Source organism: Ahaetulla prasina, chromosome 2 (genome assembly GCF_028640845.1).
Source record: "Ahaetulla prasina isolate Xishuangbanna chromosome 2, ASM2864084v1, whole genome shotgun sequence".
NCBI lineage: Eukaryota > Metazoa > Chordata > Lepidosauria > Squamata > Colubridae > Ahaetulla > Ahaetulla prasina.
In genome coordinates this window covers 75,290,828-75,311,236 of record NC_080540.1, presented here as the reverse complement: position 1 = coordinate 75,311,236, position 20,409 = coordinate 75,290,828, and the positions used below count along the sequence as shown (strand labels likewise).

The following is a 20,409-nucleotide window of genomic DNA, read 5'->3' as shown; positions in this document are numbered from 1 at the left end:
ACTCATAGATTTACAGTGTCACCACAGCAATAGATGAACGAATACCGTTGGAATATTCCAGAAAGCAGAAACGAGTTAGTGATGCTAACCATTTAAAACATAGTTGTGGTTAAGCAGAGCCACACAAATTTGGAAAATCTTTCTTGGGTTTTGAAGTGGAATTGGAAGGAAGAAGTAGAGCAGGGGTGGGGAAATATGGCCCTTTTATAACTTGTGGACTTCTGAAAGTTGAAGTGATAAAGGGGCCATAGATCCCCATCTCTGAAGTAGAGGGACATACCTCACATATTTTCAAGGGAGACGTTTAAAGATTAATGGGCATCAAATGAGAATTGATGATATTACAGTAGAGAGCAAGAGATGGTATGTGATTGGGAGTAGTTGGAACAGAAGTGATTAGACTAGAATAGAATAGATTTTTTTTTATTGGCCAAGTGTGACTGGACACACAAGGAATTTGTCTTGGTGCATATGCTCTCAGTGTACATAAAAGAAAAGATACCTTCATCAAGGTACAACACTTACAACACTTAATGATAGTTATAGGGTACGAATAAGCAATCAGGAACCAATATTAATATAAATCATAAGGATGCAAGATTAGTAGGAGGAACCTTGATTGATTGATTATGTACTATTGAATAATTTTGAATTCCAAGTGACCACATACTTTTCTCCATGACAATCTGTCTTTTAGGACTCCTCGCAAGGATGGACTCAACAGCAAATGTAACTGAGTCCATCCATCTTGCTGCTGGCCATTCTCATCTCTTTCCTTTCACCTTTCCCAGCATTAAAACCTTTTCCAGAGAGTAGGTCTTCACATAATGTGTTTTGGGAAGGATAATTTGATTCTAGTCATTTGTGCTTTGAATGAGAACCTTGGGTTGATTTGTTCAATGATCTGTTGGTTTTTCTTGGCTGACCATGGTATTCTCAGGAGTCTTCTCTAACAAAGGCATTATTCTACCTTGTTTCTTCAAAGTCCAACTTCTGCTTCCATTGAGTGTCACAAGGAATACCATGACTTGTACTTTTCTGATCATTTTAGATATAGGCATAATAAGGTAAAGGTAAAGATTCCCCTCGCGCATATGTGCTAGTCGTTCCCGACTCTGCTCATCTCCATTTCAAAGCCAAAGAGCCAGCATTCTCCAAAGACGTCTCCATGGTCATGTGGCCAGCATGACTAAATGCCAAAGGCACATGGAACGCTGTTACCTTCCCACCAAAGGTTTTCTCCATGCATTTTTTACGTGCTTTCGAACTGCTAGGTTGGCAGAAGCTGGGACAAGTAATGGGAGCTCACCCCGTTACGCAGCACTAGGGATTTGAACCGCTAAACTGCTGACCTTTCAATCGACAAGCTGAGTGTCTTAGCCACTGAGCCACCACGTCCCTGTATTATAGGCATAATATTTCACTGCCTTCACGACTGCTCTACCAAGTGCTCTTCAATGGAGCATTTTCTTGATTGCTCCTTTAGTTTTGATGTTTGAAAGGCAGAAGCTTTCTACCACTTTAATGTCAGTTCTAATTCCAGTTGTTGTACCTGTTGTCATTAATGTAGTCTTCTTTATATTTAATGTTAGTCCCCTTTTTTTTTTCATTGTGCTCTTTGATTTTAATACTAGGGTATGCAGATCCTTTGCATTTTCTGCTATCAAGGTAATGCCATCACCGTAGCACAGATTATGGATGTTTCTTCCTCCAGGAGAGGCACAGCAAGTAATAACTGTCAATATTAATCTTCCATTCAGAAATGAGAATAATAATAAAATAACTGACTCACAGGTTGCAGTGACATGCTTAAGTGAACTCATACCTTTTTGGAACAGCTACCTACAGGGGAAGTATAATAATTAAGAAATATAATGGAATATACAAGGATTTGAAAGATGATAATAATAATTTGTCAGCGATACAGAAAGGGATAGAAAACAAGTGCAAATGATTGAAGAGGAAAGTCTCTGTAATTGGAATGATAGCCGTGAAATATTTTAAAGTAAGATTTTGAAAAAAAGGTAAGAATAATAATGTATAGTAGAGGAAAGGCTGGGAAGGCTGCAGTGGTCAAAGCAAGTGACAGCCAGGTTAGCATGAAGCCCGCTGTAACTGAAGGGACAATGATGAATAGGTAGAAAGTTGCAGCAGAGAGAAGTGACAAGGCTTGACAACAGATTGATATCCACATTTAAAGCAGAAAATACAGCTGAATATATATTTGAAGCTATGGAAGATGTTCCCTTCCAATTGTTTCTGAATTATTAAGCAATTGACTATCTTCAGTACATACCTTCTAGCAGCCTCTGAAATTGCAGGAGAAAGGCAAACTGACTAGTCTTTTATTGTTTGGTTTTCAATGTTGACATATTGCAAAACATCTATCTTGTTATTTAGAAGGTTTATATACTTATGTATAAGGCCCAAACTCCTAGCAGCCAAAAAACAATTTCCCTCAATAAGAAAAAAATATAACTACCATAAAGAAATTGGATTATATACTAAACATGGATCTATCTGTCCATTACCAGGTTGCTTCCGAAATGCATTTTTTAGTGAAACAACTCACAAATGCCAAAAAGGGCATATAAGGAAGTTCTAGGCAGGGATACCAATAACATAAACTCATGTTTATGTGTACATGACCAGATTATGATTTAAGTAAGGTATCAGTATATCACTTGTCTTTCCCAAAAAAAACATGTTATGTGACTCTGGTGTAAAAATAATGTTTCAAGCAGTATTGATTTCTGGACACATGGTGGCAACGGTGAGTTGCAAAAAACTTGTCTTTTTGCTTTAAGTATTCCACTATTTCTGCCAAGAGAATTATTGTTGATTTACATTTATTTCTTGGGGTGTGGGTGGAACAACGATGCCTGCATTTTATGTGGATTTCAACATTACTCTAAAATGCCATTTTGTGATATTAATTTTAAATATCCCCGTGGTAGAAAAAAAAAATTAAAGGTGGCAAAAACATACTTCTTTATAATGTAAGAGTTAGTAAATACAAGCAACCATTCAGTAATTGACTGAACTTAAGAAAGCCACGTTCTTTCAAACCAAGCCTATCTCAGATAGTTTGAGAGTAATATTTGAAGTATAAAAGTGTAGGTGCATTGAAATAAATAGAAATAAAATGAATTATAGTTAGTTCAGGTAATATTGCTGGGCTTCTCCTGTCATTAGGCTATGTTGTGCTGAAGTAAAAGTTTTCTATGTCTTGGCAAAAGGTGCTTTGGGATAGTGTAAGACAGGGATTTTCAAACTCTTAGAGCTGTGGAACTGGCTTAAACATTTTCGCTGGAACCCCTTATTACCAGGCAAAGGTCCAGTGACATAATTTATTTATTTATTTATTTATATTTATATTTATTTGTCAAGCATATATAAGATAACAGGTAAAAGTATAAACGTAATTTGGATACGTGAAGAGTAAGTAAAAAGGAATATTAGGACACGCAGGTGCTCTTATGCACACCCCTTACAGACCTCTTAGGAATGGGATGTGGTCAACAGTAGACAGTTTAAGCTTAAAGTTTTGGGAATTTGGAGAAGAAACTACAGAGTCAGGTAGTGTATTCCAGGCATTGACCACTCTGTTGCTGAAGTCATATTTTCTGCAATCAAGTCTGGAGCGGTTTACCTTGAATTTGTATCTATTATTTGCTCGTGTATTGTTGTGGTTGAAGCTGAAGTAGTCATTGACAGGTAGGACATAATTTTATGTACTATGCTTAGGTCAGATTGAAGTCTGCATAGTTCTAAGTTGTCTAAGCCCAAAATTTGGAGTCTGGTGGCATAAGGTATTTTATTGCGAGCAGAGGAGTGAAGGACTCTTCTTGTGAAATATCTCTGGACTCTCTCGATTGTATTTATGTCTGATATGCAGTGCGGGTTCCAGACAGATGAGCTGTATTCAAGGATTGATCTAGTCTAGCAAATGATTTGTATGCTCTAGTTTGTAGTACAATATTACCAGAGAAGAAGCGACACAAGATTAGGTTGACAACTCTTGGTGCTTAGTGGGTTAGGATAGAATAGAAACATAGAGCTGGAAGGGAGTTGGAGGTCTTCTAGTTCAACCGCTTGCCCAAGGGAGTGGACCTTATACCATCCAATGGTTGTCCAGTCTTTTCTTGAAAACCATCGCCCTCAAGATTTGATGGAGTACCCTTAAATCTGGGAGGCAAACAATTAATTCATTGTTCTCACTATTGTCAGGATATTTTTCCTTAATTCCAGGCTAGAATTGATCAACTTCCACCCATTGTTTCTTGCCCTACCTTCAATGCTTTGGAAAATAAATCAACCTCCTCATCTTTGGGAGAGCCCCTCAAGTACCAGAAGACAGCTATATGTCACCCCTAATCCATCTCTTCTTTAGGCATATATAGTTCTCTTCATCATTCAGTTTAGTTTCTAGACCTTTTGTCATCTCTGTTGCTTTTCTCTGTACTCTTTCTAGGGCCTCTACATCTTTTTTTGAATCTTGGTGACTCAAATTGGTTTTAAGTGATTTTTTTTTCTTGGAACACCTTTTATGTCCTTGCAGAACTTTGAAGTTCTGTGGGACACAATTTGAAAAATTGTCTAGGAAAGGGAGAGAGGGAAGGATTGGAAGAACAGACAGCACAGTGTTCTGACCTAGGCTTCCTTAGAAAGTATAAAGCACAATCTTAGTCCCGGCCAAACCTCTTTTATTTACACGACTGTGAATTATTCTCATGCACAGTCAGCAAGGCTTCACAAACAGTCTTTCAGGGGAATGTTTATAAACACCCACCTTATCTCCCTTGGAATGCTGCCAGAGAGCTAATTGCCAAATGCAGGGCAAGGCCAAACTTGGCACAGAGTCAAACAGAACTTTTCAAAGCTTGAACTGACCAGATGAACTAATTGCTTCCTGAAAATCTCACGTCCAGTTCGCTTCTCTTTTATGTCTTATGGGAGGGGCCAATCATCTCCAAGCCTTATTCCCAAGTCGACCCTGTTTTCTTAATTGTTCTTGTCTTCTGGCAGCTCTGCGCATGCGCACACTGGGAACAGGCTCCCGCTGTTCTTCTGATGTCAGACTTCGGAGGCTCCAAAGGCACACATACCTATCAGATGGCCTTGGCCCCCTCCGATGCAGAGCCCTGGTTCGAGCTTTCCCCAGACCCCAGCACTGGCCCAAGTTCCTCCCCAACCTCCTCATTGTCCGACTCTGCTGCCAGCTCTCCTGGTCGCTGGCAGGCCATAACACACAGCCTAGACTTGGTTTGGAAAGATGATTTTCTTTTTAAATAGTTTAATATGTACTAACATACTCAGCCTGGAGAAGAAAGAAGCACGGGAGCTCTTTTTTTGTTTTTTAAATTAATGGCATCCTTGAAGCACTCTTTCCCTCAAATCTTCAGCCTCTGTCTCAGCTTTCTCCTTTGGCTACGTGGCTGTCAGTTAACATAACAGATTAACACAATATTTTATGCTTAACATGTTCGCAATGTATTCAAGAGTTTAGAGTGCGGCAAGTGCACTGTTTAGCTGGAATCCTTATAAGACCTTGTAAGAGGCACCCGTATTATTATTATCCTCCATTGCAGTTGGGAAGACTGAGACTAAGGAACAGTGCCTTACATAAGCTTCAAATAAAAGAAAAAGAAAGTGTATGTCTTGAGTAGTCTGTTTACTGTTTATTATTAAGTTTATATCCTGACCTTTTTTGGGCAGTATAAATAGACCCAGCTGTCTTAAGGTAGCTGAGTTATAGCATTCCTGGGCAGTTTGTTAATATTCTTTTATGTGCAACAGTTCTTTGCTGTAAATAAATAACCCGAAATGAACCAATAACCCCATCGTGAACAAATTTAATTCTTAATTAGATTCATCTGATCTGTCAATATCTTGAGATGTGTTAATATGAATGAGGAATTACATATAGCACCTTTCAAGGTATAAGAGGTTTCTGAATTTTCATTCTCTGCATCTTATGACAAAGCAAGAGGATGAAAATAGAATGGTAGTTTTATAATTGAAGGAGATTTGTCAAGCATTTGATTAGGAAGTTGTGTGCTTTTTATGTGTGACTGTAATTGATAGGTAGGACCAGAGGTGAAATCTAAAAATTTTCCATACTGGTTCTGGGCGTGGCTTAATTGGTGGGCGTGGCTTGGTGGTCAGATGACTGTGTGGGTGTGGCCAATAACAATAAATAATAAAAATAATAAACAAAGTATACAAAATAATAAGTGGTACCAAAAACCATCTTCCACACTTTACACGCACACAACACAACACAACTGACACACACACAATGTAAAAGCAGCTGCACTTCACCCAAAATGGCCCAAGCAGGAACCTCAAACAGCCACAAAAAGCTCAAAAACCAACTTTCACACTTTACACACACACAACACAACTGACACACACACACACACACACACAAAATGCCAGATACAACTTTGTGAGATTTTGTGTGTTTGTGTAGTTAGAGTGAAACACTACAGAAACATACCAAATCTCAGAAAGCTGCACAAATATTTTATTTTACTATTTTATTTTATTTATATTTTTTAAATCAGGGGTCTCCAACCTTAGTAACTTTAAGGTTTGTGGACTTCAATTCCCAGAGTTCCTCAGCCAGCAAAGCAGGCAGATTAGTTGCTCACTGAGGAAATAGATTAGCTAGCAGCTGATTCTGTCTCCCTGCTGAAACTGCTCCTTTCGGGCTGGGAAAGCCATGCGTTAGATCAGTAATTAGGTAAGTGCCTTAGAATTTCTTAAAAGGTTTTCTTTTTTTCTTAAAAAACATGTTTTTTAAGGTTCTGCTGATGAGGAACTCAGGTGAGATCGCCAGAGGAGCCTTTTACAACTTTTTTTTAAAGAGTTTAAAGGCTCTGCCGATCTCAGCTGATCAGCGGGATCCTCAAAGGCTTTTTTTTACTTTTAAAGGCATGTTTTCGGCTGAAGAAAAACTGCTTTTAAAAGTAAAAAAAAAACCTCTGCTGATGGTGTGGCTCAGCAGAGGCAGGGGGGTGGGACCAGGGATTTTTGCCACTGGTTCTCCGAACCATCGGCCGCCATCGCTACGTGATCGGGTGAGCCGGTCTGAACCGGGAGCATTTTACCCCTGGGTAGGACCTTTACGTGTTTCTGTAACCTCCTTTGTATGCTCTCTAGAATGATTGGCAGTTCCTTGCTTTGAAAAAGATCTGCACAAAACATTGCTTCTCCTTCTCTTTTATGTTCAGTTTGAAACACTTGTTTGGGTTGTGTTGGTATTGGTCCTGTGTTGTGTTTTCTTGTAAGCACAAAAGAGTTACCCTCTCTTGCTATGCAGATTGTATCCCTTTGGAGCTTTCAAGCTATTTGTCAATGCAGTTAATTCAGATGGATGATTTTCTTGGAACACTTTTCCTCTAAGTGACTAAGTGAATAGTTTGTCCAGGGCCTCCTGTATCATTTTCCCGGGGATAATCAAAGAAAACAAATAGCCTAACCTTGATAACAGCAACCTCATTCAGTGTGTCTTTTTCTTCTTCTCTATTGTAATTAGCTGCTCTGCAAATTTAGTTCATATATTTTTATAGACTTGGCTTTAAGAGATCACATTTTTACTTTCTGTATATTCCTGATACATTAAAATGTCATATCATCCAACCCTTCTGTAAAATTAACTTGGTGGGGAAAGATAAGTGGGAAGTGAGTACAGGTAGTCCTCGACTTTTATGACCACAATTGAGACCCAAATTTGTGTTGTTAAGCAAAATATTTGTTGAGTGAATTTGCCCCATTTTATGACCTTTCTTGCCACAGTTGTTAAGTGAATCACTGCGGCTGTTAAGTTAGGAATACAGTTAGTAACTGAATCATCCCAATCCCATTTTCCCATTGACTTTGCTTGTCAGAAGGTTGCAAAGGTGATTACATGACACTGCAGCCGTCATAAATATGAGTCAGAAATATGAGTCAGTTGCAAAGCAATTTTGATCACCTCACCATGGGGATGAAAACTGATTGTAAGTCACTTTTTTTTAAGTGATGATGTAACTTTGAACAGTCACCAACTGTTGTAAGTTGAGGACTATCTATGCTATAAGTCTAATATCCCATCCTCAAGCTTGTTGCTGAAATGAGCCATTGTTTAATAAGAAAACTTGTTAGCCAATGCAGTTGAGAGATGTTGGGTGTTATATTCCAACAACATCTAGAAAACCACAGCTTGCTCATCTTTGTATAACTCTCGTACTATAAAAGTCTTGCGTGTGTCTTATTGCAGATTTAAGTCTCCAGGTTTTTCCACTATAATCCTGCAGATAAATTGTGTGGTGGGCTTCAGGCAGCAGTGAATGAAATGTAGGGTCATGTGCAGGGAATATTCTTAGACTCCACCTCTCATGCCTATCAAGTTTTTCCTCCTTTGACATTAGATTGGTGATATAATTTATGAATATTATGATGGCTCATTAGATGAACAAACCCATAGGCTTGTAAGAGTGACATTATTTTACCTCTTGGCTCTTAAAAGTTGTAATAGAGAACAGTTCTTTAAAAGTTCTGTTAAAGTGTTAGCCTTTAAATGCTGTGTTTCCCTGAAAATAAAACCCTGTCTTATATTTTTTTGAACCCTGAAATAAGTGCTTAGCCTTATTGCCATGTGCTCAAAAGCTCAATTGGGCTTATTATCAGGGGACATCTTATTTTGGGGGAAACAGGGTAGCTTACATTTTGTCTTTTCTGTTCAACTAGTTGAGCGTAGTATATTTTCGATGTATTAGTTTGTTCTGCATTGTAATCTGTAGCATTATAAATCGATTTCTAAACAAAATTTAGTCTTCTCAGAGAAGAAAGGGAGTTAATGTTGTTACATCAGTGTATATTCAGGCCAGATTATATCTGCTCAGTGACCTCAATCGAGACACAGGGGAAAAAATGTGAAACTTTATCATTTGTTTCTTTTTAGTTTATTTTTTTTATAAATGATTCAGTTAACACTGTAGTGACAACCTGAACATCACAGTCCCTGACAAACATCATTCTGCATCTGATGTCTTATATAGTAAAGCTTCTACCTCTACTGTGATTCTTTCCATAATGAATGGAGATGTATCATTCAGTGGGGATTAGAGCACAAGATGCCAGGTTTTGGATCTGCCCACAACAAAGTGTAATATGCTTAGGCGTTCAGTGGGCATGGCTATGTACTGCAATTCTATAGCATGGATGAGGATATAGCTTTCAATGCACTGTTAGTTAAACTGTTTGCGTAGGTTGGGCATTGTGCTTTCTGGCTCAAAGTTTGGAGGTTTTCATATACCAGGGATTAAGACAGTTTGGGAAACTTCTCTCATAGGATATAAAAATTTTAATTATGGAATAAAATCAGTTAGACTTAGCTATTAGGAGAGTGTGTGATGTGCTGTGGATGGGGCTAGAGCAGTTTGGGGAACCTTGTTTCTAAAATTGCAGAGTCTCTGATGATCATTGGATAAGTACCAGTATTTCATCCAACAAAAGCAGCAATCCTAATTGTGTTGACAACTGTTGTCTGCCTCACCTGCACCATGTTTACCTTGCTTACCTATATTCTGGGTCAATCTTGCAATGCTGCACCATGAGGACTTCCTCAAAAGTGAGGCACTTGGGCCAGGAAGAGATGGATAGAAAGATTGCTGCTTCAGTTGCTTTCTGGAATCACGTGGGCCAAGTGGGAAAGGAGTGGGCAGATCCCCACCCTGCAACTAGAAAGGTCTTTTGGCTTACCTAATAACAAATTTGTTTGATGAGGTTCCAAACACACCATGTTAGTTTCTCTCTGTGTAGAATAATAATAAAATATCAGGGGCATTGTTCTTGATTAGCAGATGGAGCAGGGAGGCCTTTGAACTGACAGTAGACAATGGGAGTTTATTTATTGTTTCTGTCATAGCAGACAATTAACTTACATTGGCTCTAATTGGTGTGTCTACTAAGTGTAATTGGCACTGGTGAATAACAAATGGATTTTGTTTCAGAAGTCCATGCAGTTTTCTACAGAGAATGTCAATGCACATTTATGGAAAACATCTGTTTCTCCACTCCTTAGGTCTGGAAGATAGATTTGATAGATATCAAGAATGCTGATTTTCAAATGCAAAATATATTATCAAGCTTTGGATTTAAATGTAGAAGATTTGTCCATTTTTTAAAAAGCCTGTATATATTATTGTTACTCAAGAATAAGTGGCAAAAGAACGAATGCTGTTTATGCAAACTCTTAAGTGGTGGCTTGTTATAATTCTTTAGATACAATTTCAAATTATCTGGGGATATGTGGCAATTCCATCATGGCAAAATGGTCCATGAGGATTTCGCTCCACAACTATAACCCTGTGAGATGGGTTGGGCTAAGACAGTGGCTGACCCAAAGTCTTCCAGCCAGCTTTAATGCCTAAGGGGGAACTAAAACCTATATCACCCTGTACTTTTTCTAGCACCTTAATCACTATACAAAATGTTCTCTAATTACATTTTTTCTCCTATTATGAACGCATTGTGATTATTTAGTATCTGGGGAATTAGATATCTACCTCAGTGTTTTCTGTCCTTTGTATGCAGGGCTGATTCAGGCATTACAAACAAAGGAGTTATGGAGCCACATTAAAACTATAATTAAGTCATTTTAGTTATGCCAAGTTGAACTTTCACTCTAAAGTCTAAGAAATTTTTTTAGATGTGCAAAATTAATGAGCTAAGCTGTCCCCTGTCATTTAGTTCCTTAGTGACTGTAAGCAAGTTATTTTCTGCCCTTGTCTAATCAGGGCTGCAAAATGGGACTATACTTATAGCCAAGAAATAATGCCGCACTATATAATAGAAATTTCAATTCCAAATAAAATATTTTCAAAAAGAATAGCAAAATAGTTAAATGATGCCCCAGTGAGGGAAATACCAAGAGAATCTTGTGGATTTCTACAGATAGCATAAGCTTCTATAGATTGCAGTCTGTTTCAGCACTTATGCAAGACTAACCTTAGCATGAAACAATTAGTCACCCTAATTTTACATTTCTATATCATACTTACATCATCAATAACATTGATAACTTGGCTTGTTAATTGACAGGAATTATTTGGAAATTGGATGAAAAATGGCTTGTTTGTGCTTGCCATTAAACTACTATTGTAACTCATTTGTCCACTTCTTAAAAGGAGAATTTTAAAGTGCTGTAAGACAGATACTTATTAAAGCTGGGCTTATTTTGTTACATATAAATCAACTTCCCATAGTACGTATCTAGTTCCCACAAGTTTTAAATGCATCTTTGTGGGTATTCATATTGTGTTTTAGCGAATATGAAACATCTGATGAAGGGATACCATATCATACAGCCTTGCAACTTGCTTTGATAGTTTCCTTAACCAGAGTTCCCCAACCTTTCCAGCTTTGTGGAAAGGGTGGGGGAAGAGGGGATAGTTCTGCATGAGTGGCGGGCAAGTGTGCATGCACACACAACTCCATTTGTGTGAGCAGCAGGCATGCATGCATACCACTCACACAAACGGAGCATGTGTGCACGCTTATTGCTCATTCTTAACCCATTGCTTGCAAAACTAGGGATGTGCAAGTGAATGAATGCCTTCACCTGCCATTTCCGTGGCCCGGTTCCCAACAGCTCAAGGCCTTGTAGTGGGCCACAGCCCAGGAATTGGGGATCCCTGCCTTTAACAATGTCTTTCCTTAACACTGATATTTTCAACCTGCCAATCTTCTGTATGACTTTTAAGACTGATTTTTTTGCTGGAAGCCTTGGACATATGTTAAAAAAGGAAAATGAAATAGCACTATTCTTGGAGTGTTAGTTTTTTTTAAAAAAATTCTCCCCTTACATTGATTCTGATGAAAACTGCCTTGTGGCTGTTATAGGTTTTGGGAAAGGAGCTATAGTTGGGGAAATACTGATACATAATAAAATTTCTGAGGAAACCAAAATTCTCCAGAACGCAGTCTGAAAATAAACCTGTAACAGGACAGTATGATAAGACTGGTATATTTCATTATTTTAAATGCAGCATTGTATCTCTTTTGCCTTCTAATGCCAGTTGTTGCTTATTTCCATAGGTGGATCCAGAGAAATGTCGCTATGCTGTAGGTAGTGTCCTGAGTGAAGGAGAAAACAAGCCATCTGAGGAAGTGATCCACATGTTTCTGAAGTATGGCTTCAAGATTATCAACTTCCCAGCTCCTAGTCATGTAGTCACGGCAACCTTCCCTTATACAACTCCACTATCCATCCATCTGGCAGTGAACCGTGTCCATTCAAGTCTTGACGTATACATCAAGGTGAGTGAAACTGTGAAACAGATCTTTCATTTTGAATCTGGAAGTTAAAATTCCATTTAAAAAAAATTCTGCAGAAGATATATATTATATGATGTATTTCTAGTTGATTACATAAATTCAGATCTTCTGCTATTCAATAAATGGGAATCCATTAGTTGTGTTTCTGCTGTTGTGGACCACTAAATAAATATTCAGTAAATGCGAGAACTGTCCAATTGAACAAGTGCTTGATTGAATATTTTTACATACATTCTCTGCCACAATAAGTATCTGCTGGCCAAGAATGTTCTTCAGTAGAATTATCTGACCACAAAGGGGCTGGAACAGGTAGATCGCTGGCAAAGGTAAATCCCCTTTTTTAGATACTCATCATTGTATTTCCTATTTGCATTTCTCTTTTCAGATTACTTGGACAAGGTCACAGCTTTACTTAGCAGAGCACATCTGAATTCATAATTGTTAAATTGTCTTTCAAGTAGGGCACTTCAGACTAATATTTAACTCATGGCTCTAACCAAGATGTTGAATAATATTGAATAGTGCAATGATTTTGTGTAGAGTTCTGAAGTAGTCTGGGCATGTTTGCAGTGTTCCTAACATTTTTGCTTTTATTTTTCTGTGTAATCCCAAGGTGAAAGATATTTTGTTATAATTTCTCTAGCTACTTGAGAAAGGTCAGGGGTGAAATCTTGCTAAAGCTTGTTGAAACTGAACATTTCTAGGACTCATAACATCTCTTTTCTAGAGATTTTCCTGTATATCTGCCAATATGTTTTAATAAGGGAGAGAATAATGATGCTTTGTGAGTGAGGAGCGGTTCAGTGGGAGCCAGCCCTATTCTGTTTGAAGGGAATATCTCTCTTTTATCTCTTAGACATGTGTCTAAGACACCTGTACAGCATGACTGATTCTTATTTCCTGTCCAACTAAGTCCCCACTGAAAAATTTAACTGTGGAAAGCACATCACTAAATCTCAACTCTCACTAAAATGGTTGCCATTTTTTAAAAAAAGTACTATGTGAGAATGCTGTGTTTCACCACAGCTGAGATTTGAGATCTCTAAACAATAGGGTTGCTTTTGGGAAACGGCCATTCAGTTAGATTGTTTACTATCTGTCTCAGATATGGGTTCATACTTGAATGGATACATCTTGGAAAAGGGATGATCTGTTTGAAAGCAAAAAAATTGTTAAAGGCAAAGGCAACACAATTAATTTAAACTGTTGAATGAGCCTCATCCTCTGGGTTTTTCTCTGCTTTCTTCTCCTGTTGTAATGCAGATCGTGAAGAAAAAAACTTGGGAACAACATTCATGGGCAGACCATGAATGTAGACATTTTTTTTAAACCTAAAGCTATTTTTATTTTATTTTATTATCAAATTTGCATAGCTGTCCATCTCACCAAATGCAACTGTGGGCAGTGTGCAACAACTGAGTAACAACACATACAAAACCAGGAAATATAAAAAATGTAAAATGAAGATTAAAAAATAAAAAAAATTATAAAAACAAATATATCAGCCTTAAGCATGTCATATATATCATATAAACCCCGACTCCATGTTTGTAGAGAAAGGTACTTTTACTGAGTATGAACTGAATGCAACAAAAGAAAAGCAAGGTCTGAAGCAATAGGCGCAAATATTAGATATTGAAAGCAATCCCAAGTCCCTCCCCCCCAAGGGAGGGATTGAATGTCCAATCCACATCTCCCCAAGGTGTCATGTGGGTCCCTTCTTCATACGGCCCCCATCTATCTGGTATGCCGGAACAGTTGACCTTGACAGCTATCAGCTCCTTCCACAGCTTCTTGAAGCCTGTGAGAAGTTTCCTCCCTTTTTCTCGAGATGTCTCCACCAGTTCACTTCCCCACCCCATATACCAGCAAAATCTCCCCGCTCCCATTACAATGGCAGCCGATAGCAAGCAAGCATCATAGGCAGAGACTAACACAAAGGGAGGCTAAGAATGAGCACCTAGTAACAGAACCATCTGAGCATGTCTCTGGTTCCTGAGAGCATCAGACCTAATTACCTAACCAGGTTTTCAGGGACTTCTGGAATATCAGAAGGAGTGGATCTAATCCAGGGGTGTCAAACTGGCGGCCCATGGGCCGGATGTGTCACGCACAGGCCAAGCCCATCCCAGCTCCGCAAAGGGGAAAACTGTGGCAAAATGTCATGTGACAGCAATGTGATGCTGCAAATTTGACATCTGTGATCTAATCTAAGGGGAAGAATATTCTGTACAGCAAGAGCCATGGCAGAGAAGGCATGCGGTCTGAGACCCAGCAGATGTAAGACTGTAGCTGATTATATCTGAACATGCTCTCTCTTCCAGAAATAGTGGGGCAGGCTGATGTAATTGGGGAGAGGTAGTTCCATGTGATAAAGGGGTTTAGGATACCTTGACTTTACCCTTTTTATAAAATTCTCTCCAAAATGCATATCTTCCAAAACTTTAAACAGAAAAGTGCAATTCAAATTGTCGACAACTTTCTCTGCATTTAAAAAAATTAATTCAGCTTATTTCCATTATGCTGTTCCAATATTCTAGCTCAGTTCTGATATTATCTTTTAACAGACTTTGATTTAAAAAAAACACATGGATCTTCATGAATACATTCTTGCAAAATTATTTTCAAACTATCAGCTAGGATCATTGTGAACAAATTATAATCATTATTCAATAATGATATTGATCTATAATTTCTTGTCAAAGTCAAATCTTGTCCTTCTTTGGGTGCTATATTAGTTTCTTTCCATGTCTGGAATCTTTCCTTTGTATAAATCAGAATTCATTATATTTTGAAAAGCTTGTGAGAGTTCATCCTCCGATCATTTATAGTAACAACCTGATAATCCCTCTGGTCCAGGTATAGATAGTCGTCAATTTACAACAGTTTGTTTAGTAACCATTCAAAGTTACAACAGTACTGAAAAATGTGACGTAGGACTGTTTTTCAAAGTTACGATCTTTGCATCCCCATGACGATGGGATCAAAATTCAGATGCTTGGCAAATGATTCATATTTATGACCGTTGCTGTGTCCCAAGGTTACTAGTTGTGACCTTCTGAAAAGCAAAGTCATGGGGAAGCCAGATTTACTTAACAGCTGGGTTACTAACTTATCAATTACACTGATTCACTTAACAACTTTGGCAAGAAAGGTCATAAAATGGGGCAAAACTCACAACAAATGTCTCACGTGTCCTTTATACAAATTAGAATAATAGTGCTGAAACAATTTTTATGGCCACATTGCTCATTAATATAGTCAGTTACAGTATCATTTTTGTTTCTTTTTCTTTTTATAATTTATTTACTAGCCATTTCCGTGATTTATTTGCAAACTGACTTTTTTGCTTTAATTTATTTATTTTTATTTCCATTTTTCTTAACGTTAACATTGATAGCTGTTGCTGTAAAAGTTGGATTCGATGATACTTATCGTCTCTTTGGGCACTGATTTCCACTTCAACACCATCTCTGCTCCTTCAGAGAGACTAGATCATTAGAATAGAATAGAATAGAATAGAATTTTTTATTGGCCAAGTGTGATTGGACACACAAGGAATTTGTCTTGGTGCGTATTTTTTTTTTTTTTTACATTTATACCCCGCCCTTCTCCGAAGACTCAGGGCGGCTTACAGTGTATAAGGCAATAGTCTCATTCTATTTGTATATTTTTACAAAGTCAACTTATTGCCCCCCCAACAATCTGGGTCCTCATTTTACCTACCTTATAAAGGATGGAAGGCTGAGTCAACCTTGGGCCGGGCTTGAACCTGCAGTAATTGCAGGCTTTGTGTTCTTAATAACAGGCTGTACCAGCCTGAGCTATCCGGCCCCTATTGGCCCCTAGCGTATGCTCTCAGTGTTAATAGTTAATAGGTTAATAGTTAATAGGCCCCAATGGAATCAGTTAATAGGCCCCAATGGAAGCAACAAATAATAAACTGAACTTCTGAAGGTGTATTCTCTCTGCTTTTGGAACAAAGATGTAGCTAATTTTATAATAGCTATATATGTGAAAGAAATAGATAAAGTGAATTCGTAATCTAAATTACTTGTTTTGGAATCTGTAGCTGAATCTAAAGCAAAAGCAATCCAGAAACACTCACCTTGTTTATGGAAGAGAAGCACTTCATTGCAAATATTGTTCATCTTTTGCATGACACAATTATTTATGAAGTGCCTGGGCAACAATCCCAGCCTTGTGAAAAGCTCTGGCTGCGTCTGGCTTTGTGCGATTTTGAAGATTCATGCCAAGCTTAGCATATCATATTCCATGATTTGCATTGGAATTCCCAAGGTCCTTTTAAAAGCAGTACTCTGTCTTTAGATGTGGATTCTGTTCATTGAATAGTTTTGTTTATTAAGTTCAATAGTATGGAGCGCAGGTTCAAATGGCAGCAGAAATATGCAGAATGTTGTGGAAACGTACCATATTCCTTTTGTTAATACTCAATTTTCTCCTGGGCTTGCTGTCCTGTTGTGCTAATAAGAGGTAAAACCCTTGGTTCAAGAAACTATGGGAGTGGGACTACCAAGGGTGCTTTTTTCAAGAGGCAACTGGACTTTCTGGGCTTTGTTTTTCTTGAAAACGTTTCGCTTCTCATCCAAGAAGCTTCTTCAGCTCAGAGCTGAAGAAGTTTCTTGGATGAGAAACGAAACCTCTTCAAAGAACCCCACCCCCCAGAAAGTCTAGTTGCCTCTTGAAAAAGCACCTTTTTGACAACCATCACCTGGGTGACTGAGAATCTCCATAGACATTTCATATTTCATATTTCATTTCATTTCATTTCACTCCATAGTTACAGCATTTATCAGTTTCCTTTGTGCCTAACTGTGGCCAGTTGTACAAGCTTTGTGACACCTTGAGCTGATATGAATGTTAGAGAGGGAAAGGAGAAGAGCTTCATCACTGTTGTTAAATGTAGGCTTGCTTTGTGGAGTAGAATTGACATTTTGTTGCTGTAGGAAAGGTCCTGGAGAGAGCATCTGTCACACAAGCACTGAAAACATTAAAACTAAAAAGAGAGCTGCAGATTATGCTGAAAACACCTGGTAGCTTTTTAATGAGACTGTTTAATGGAATGCATTCAGAATCCTAGATGCTTACATTTCTCAGACTGAATGAATAATGCCATAAATTGAAACTCTCGGCAAATGAAACAGAAATCGAAGACAGAAACTTATATCTGTTTGGTGTGTGTATCTTTCTTGGGAAGCAGAAACAGATTGGGATAGTATTGTAAATTTCAGTCACCAAAGTGGAAGAGCATTGAATCAGAAGCAGATTGGAATTAGTTGCATAGTTATCATAGGCACAATGACAAATGACTCGGTGATAATGTATTTTTTAATTTGCTTTTTTTTAAAAATCATCTGACGTGCCAACTATTAATCTTGAAAAAGATTGAAAACTTGATTCAGGGAATCGCTTCTCCTCTCCCCACTCGTGGTACATATTTTCTAGCCAGATCATTACACTGGTCTTTACACTAATTCAGATTTATTAATCAGATCCAGTTAAGATTTCGGCAGAAAATTGTCAGGGTTTTGGGCCCATGTTTGAATTATAAGGTAAATTTAGCTTTTCATAAAATACAAGAGATTATGCTGCTTAAAATCTGCCCAATCTTCACTTCAATATAGAAAGCATATTTGGCACAAGCTGGAGATCTCCTATAAACTAGGAAATAAAGTAATGTTGCTCTCCTACTGTACTAGCTCTTGGTTTAAGGAATGTGTTATCTTTCCCATTCTACATGTGGCAAATATACTCTCAAATAAATCTTGATCTCTTCAATTAAGGGAGAAGCAACATCATTTTTAGAAGTCATCGTAGATTGGGTGGTATACAAGCATAATAAAAAGCAGCAACAGCAATGCCAGCCTGGGAACAGAGTGTCTCAGAAGAATCCGTAGAGTGGATTAGTGAAGCTAGCAATTTCACATTCATTGTGATAAATGATTTCCCCTCCTCTATGTGGCATTTGACCATGCAGATTTGTGGAGAGCGCCAAATGCTACTTGAAATTACCTTTGTGGATATTGTTATAGCATCTCTGTTCTGTATTCCAATAATAATATAAAATAAATTAGAAGAAATGAAACAGATATAAACACACAATATTTTTATTGGGTGTGCACTTTTATCTAAGTAAAGTACAAGAGCTATCTTTTGTCTCTCATTATTGCTTGTTTCTTGGGTAGAAAGTCTTGCTAAGACTGTATTTTATGTAAACATTAAGATCATTAGGCTTCTTTAAAAAATGTGTCATATATCTAAGACTTAAGTGAAGAATTCCAGTGGCTTGACAATGTCACTATTCTTCATTTATATACTGAAACATCACTGGATACTGGAAGTTATATATTTTTGGGAAACTGTGATGTGTGGCACTATTTGATAATTCTATCACAGCAGTGTAAGAGGGTGTTTTTTTTAAGAGAAGGAAAGTTAATGTTGACTTTTACTGCATATCCATTTTTTGTCTATGTTGCTGTTGGGGGGGAGAGCAAAAAGACTCATATGGAAGAAACTAGCAGTGCTGTAATGTCCCATTTTCTTTGCAAAGTCAGTTATGTCAATCCCTTCTGACATGAAAACTTTTAAAAACATGTGGCAGTAGGACATGCAAGCATCGAGGCTTGTCACCATCTGGCCTTTCTGTTTCACCAGGTTTGCACTTAAGCCCTGAACTGTCAGGTTCTTGTCTCCCTCCCACAATGTGAATTACTTGGAATTCTGCATTTCATTTTTGTTCACATGCCAAAGCAGACGTTTGCAGACTTTCAAGACTGCAGGAGGTCAGCCTTTTTGAGATATCATTCCTGAATCAGAGGCGTTCTCACATCATCTGGCTGGTGTAACAAACAGCATCTGCTTCCCTGGCACCTGTTGGAAAGGCAGGGAAAGAAAATAAGGGAGAAACTTCCACAGAAACAGGTGACCTGTGCACATTTGCTGAGGGGAATATGAGTTGCCATGGAGACAACTTCTCCAAATAGCTTCCCTTTACCTCCCCCAAAGCAACTAAGGCACAAGCAAGACATTTCTGATTCTGGTCTGAAAATATTAATGAGAGACTTTGGTCAGGTGAACTGAGCAAAAGAAGGACCTCTTTCTGCTTCTTCATCCCAAGGGATCTACAGAAAAGATAAAGCACCTTATTTCTTCAAAAGGTCCCCATGCTAAAGATGAAATGAAGCTCTGGTTGCCTTTTTAAAAAGAGGAGAGTTGAACATTTGGTTCAAACAATCAGCTGCCCTCTAGACCAGCAACTTAGCAGCTCATTTCAAAATGGAAGGAGGTAGAAAAAGAGATAAAAGCAAAAGCAAAAAGCAAGGTGAAGTGATGGGAAAAGAAGCAGTTGATGATTGAGGCAGCAGAGTATAATCAGCAACAACACAAAACTTGGCATGAAAAGATATTGGAGGCATGTAAAGAAAAATAACGGGAAAAAAACCTCAGAGATTACAGAGGATAAAAAAGGAATGAATTTTAAAAATACTGAAGTTGGTGAAGGTTATATAAATTGATGGTGCATTTCATTCCTTAAACATTATGAGCAGACAGGCAATTTTGGGTTAGGCTAGGAAGGCTGTGGATTAGATTCGTGTATTACGGAATGTAAGAGTTGGAAAGGATTTTGGAGAACTTCTGTTCCAACTCCCAGGTCAGTGCAAGATTCCAGTATGACAGCATCCCTGGCAGATGAAGATTTCAGCTCTGCTGAAATACCTCTAGCAAAGGAAAGTCCATCAGATCCCAAGGCAATCTGTTCTTACTGTTGAACAGTTTTTTTCCTGTTCTGTTCCATCAAATCTGTTTCTTGGAGAATGCCTAGACAAGTCCCTGCAGTTTTCTTGCCAAGGTTTTTCAGAAGTGGTTTTGCCATTGCCTCCTTCCTAGGCCTGAGAGAAAGTGACTAGCCCAAGTCACCCAAGCTAGTCGACTTTGTGCCTGAGGTGGAACTCAAGCTCTCCTGGTTTCTAGCCTGATGCCTTAACCACTGCATCAAACTGGTGTTACACAATATCCTTGTTGTTTTGCTTTATTTCCTTACCCAAACACATTCAAGTAGAC

General features: G+C 38.2%; 1 protein-coding gene across 1 annotated transcript in view; it reads left to right on the top strand.

Moving 5' to 3' along the window:
• Positions 1–20,409, top strand: part of TEX264 (testis expressed 264, ER-phagy receptor) — a 183,050-nt gene that overhangs the window by 30,303 nt on the left and 132,338 nt on the right. The window contains exon 5 of the mRNA XM_058168142.1: positions 12,088–12,309. Coding sequence (XP_058024125.1) covers positions 12,088–12,309 — 222 coding nt within the window. The remainder of the gene's footprint in view (positions 1–12,087; positions 12,310–20,409) is intronic.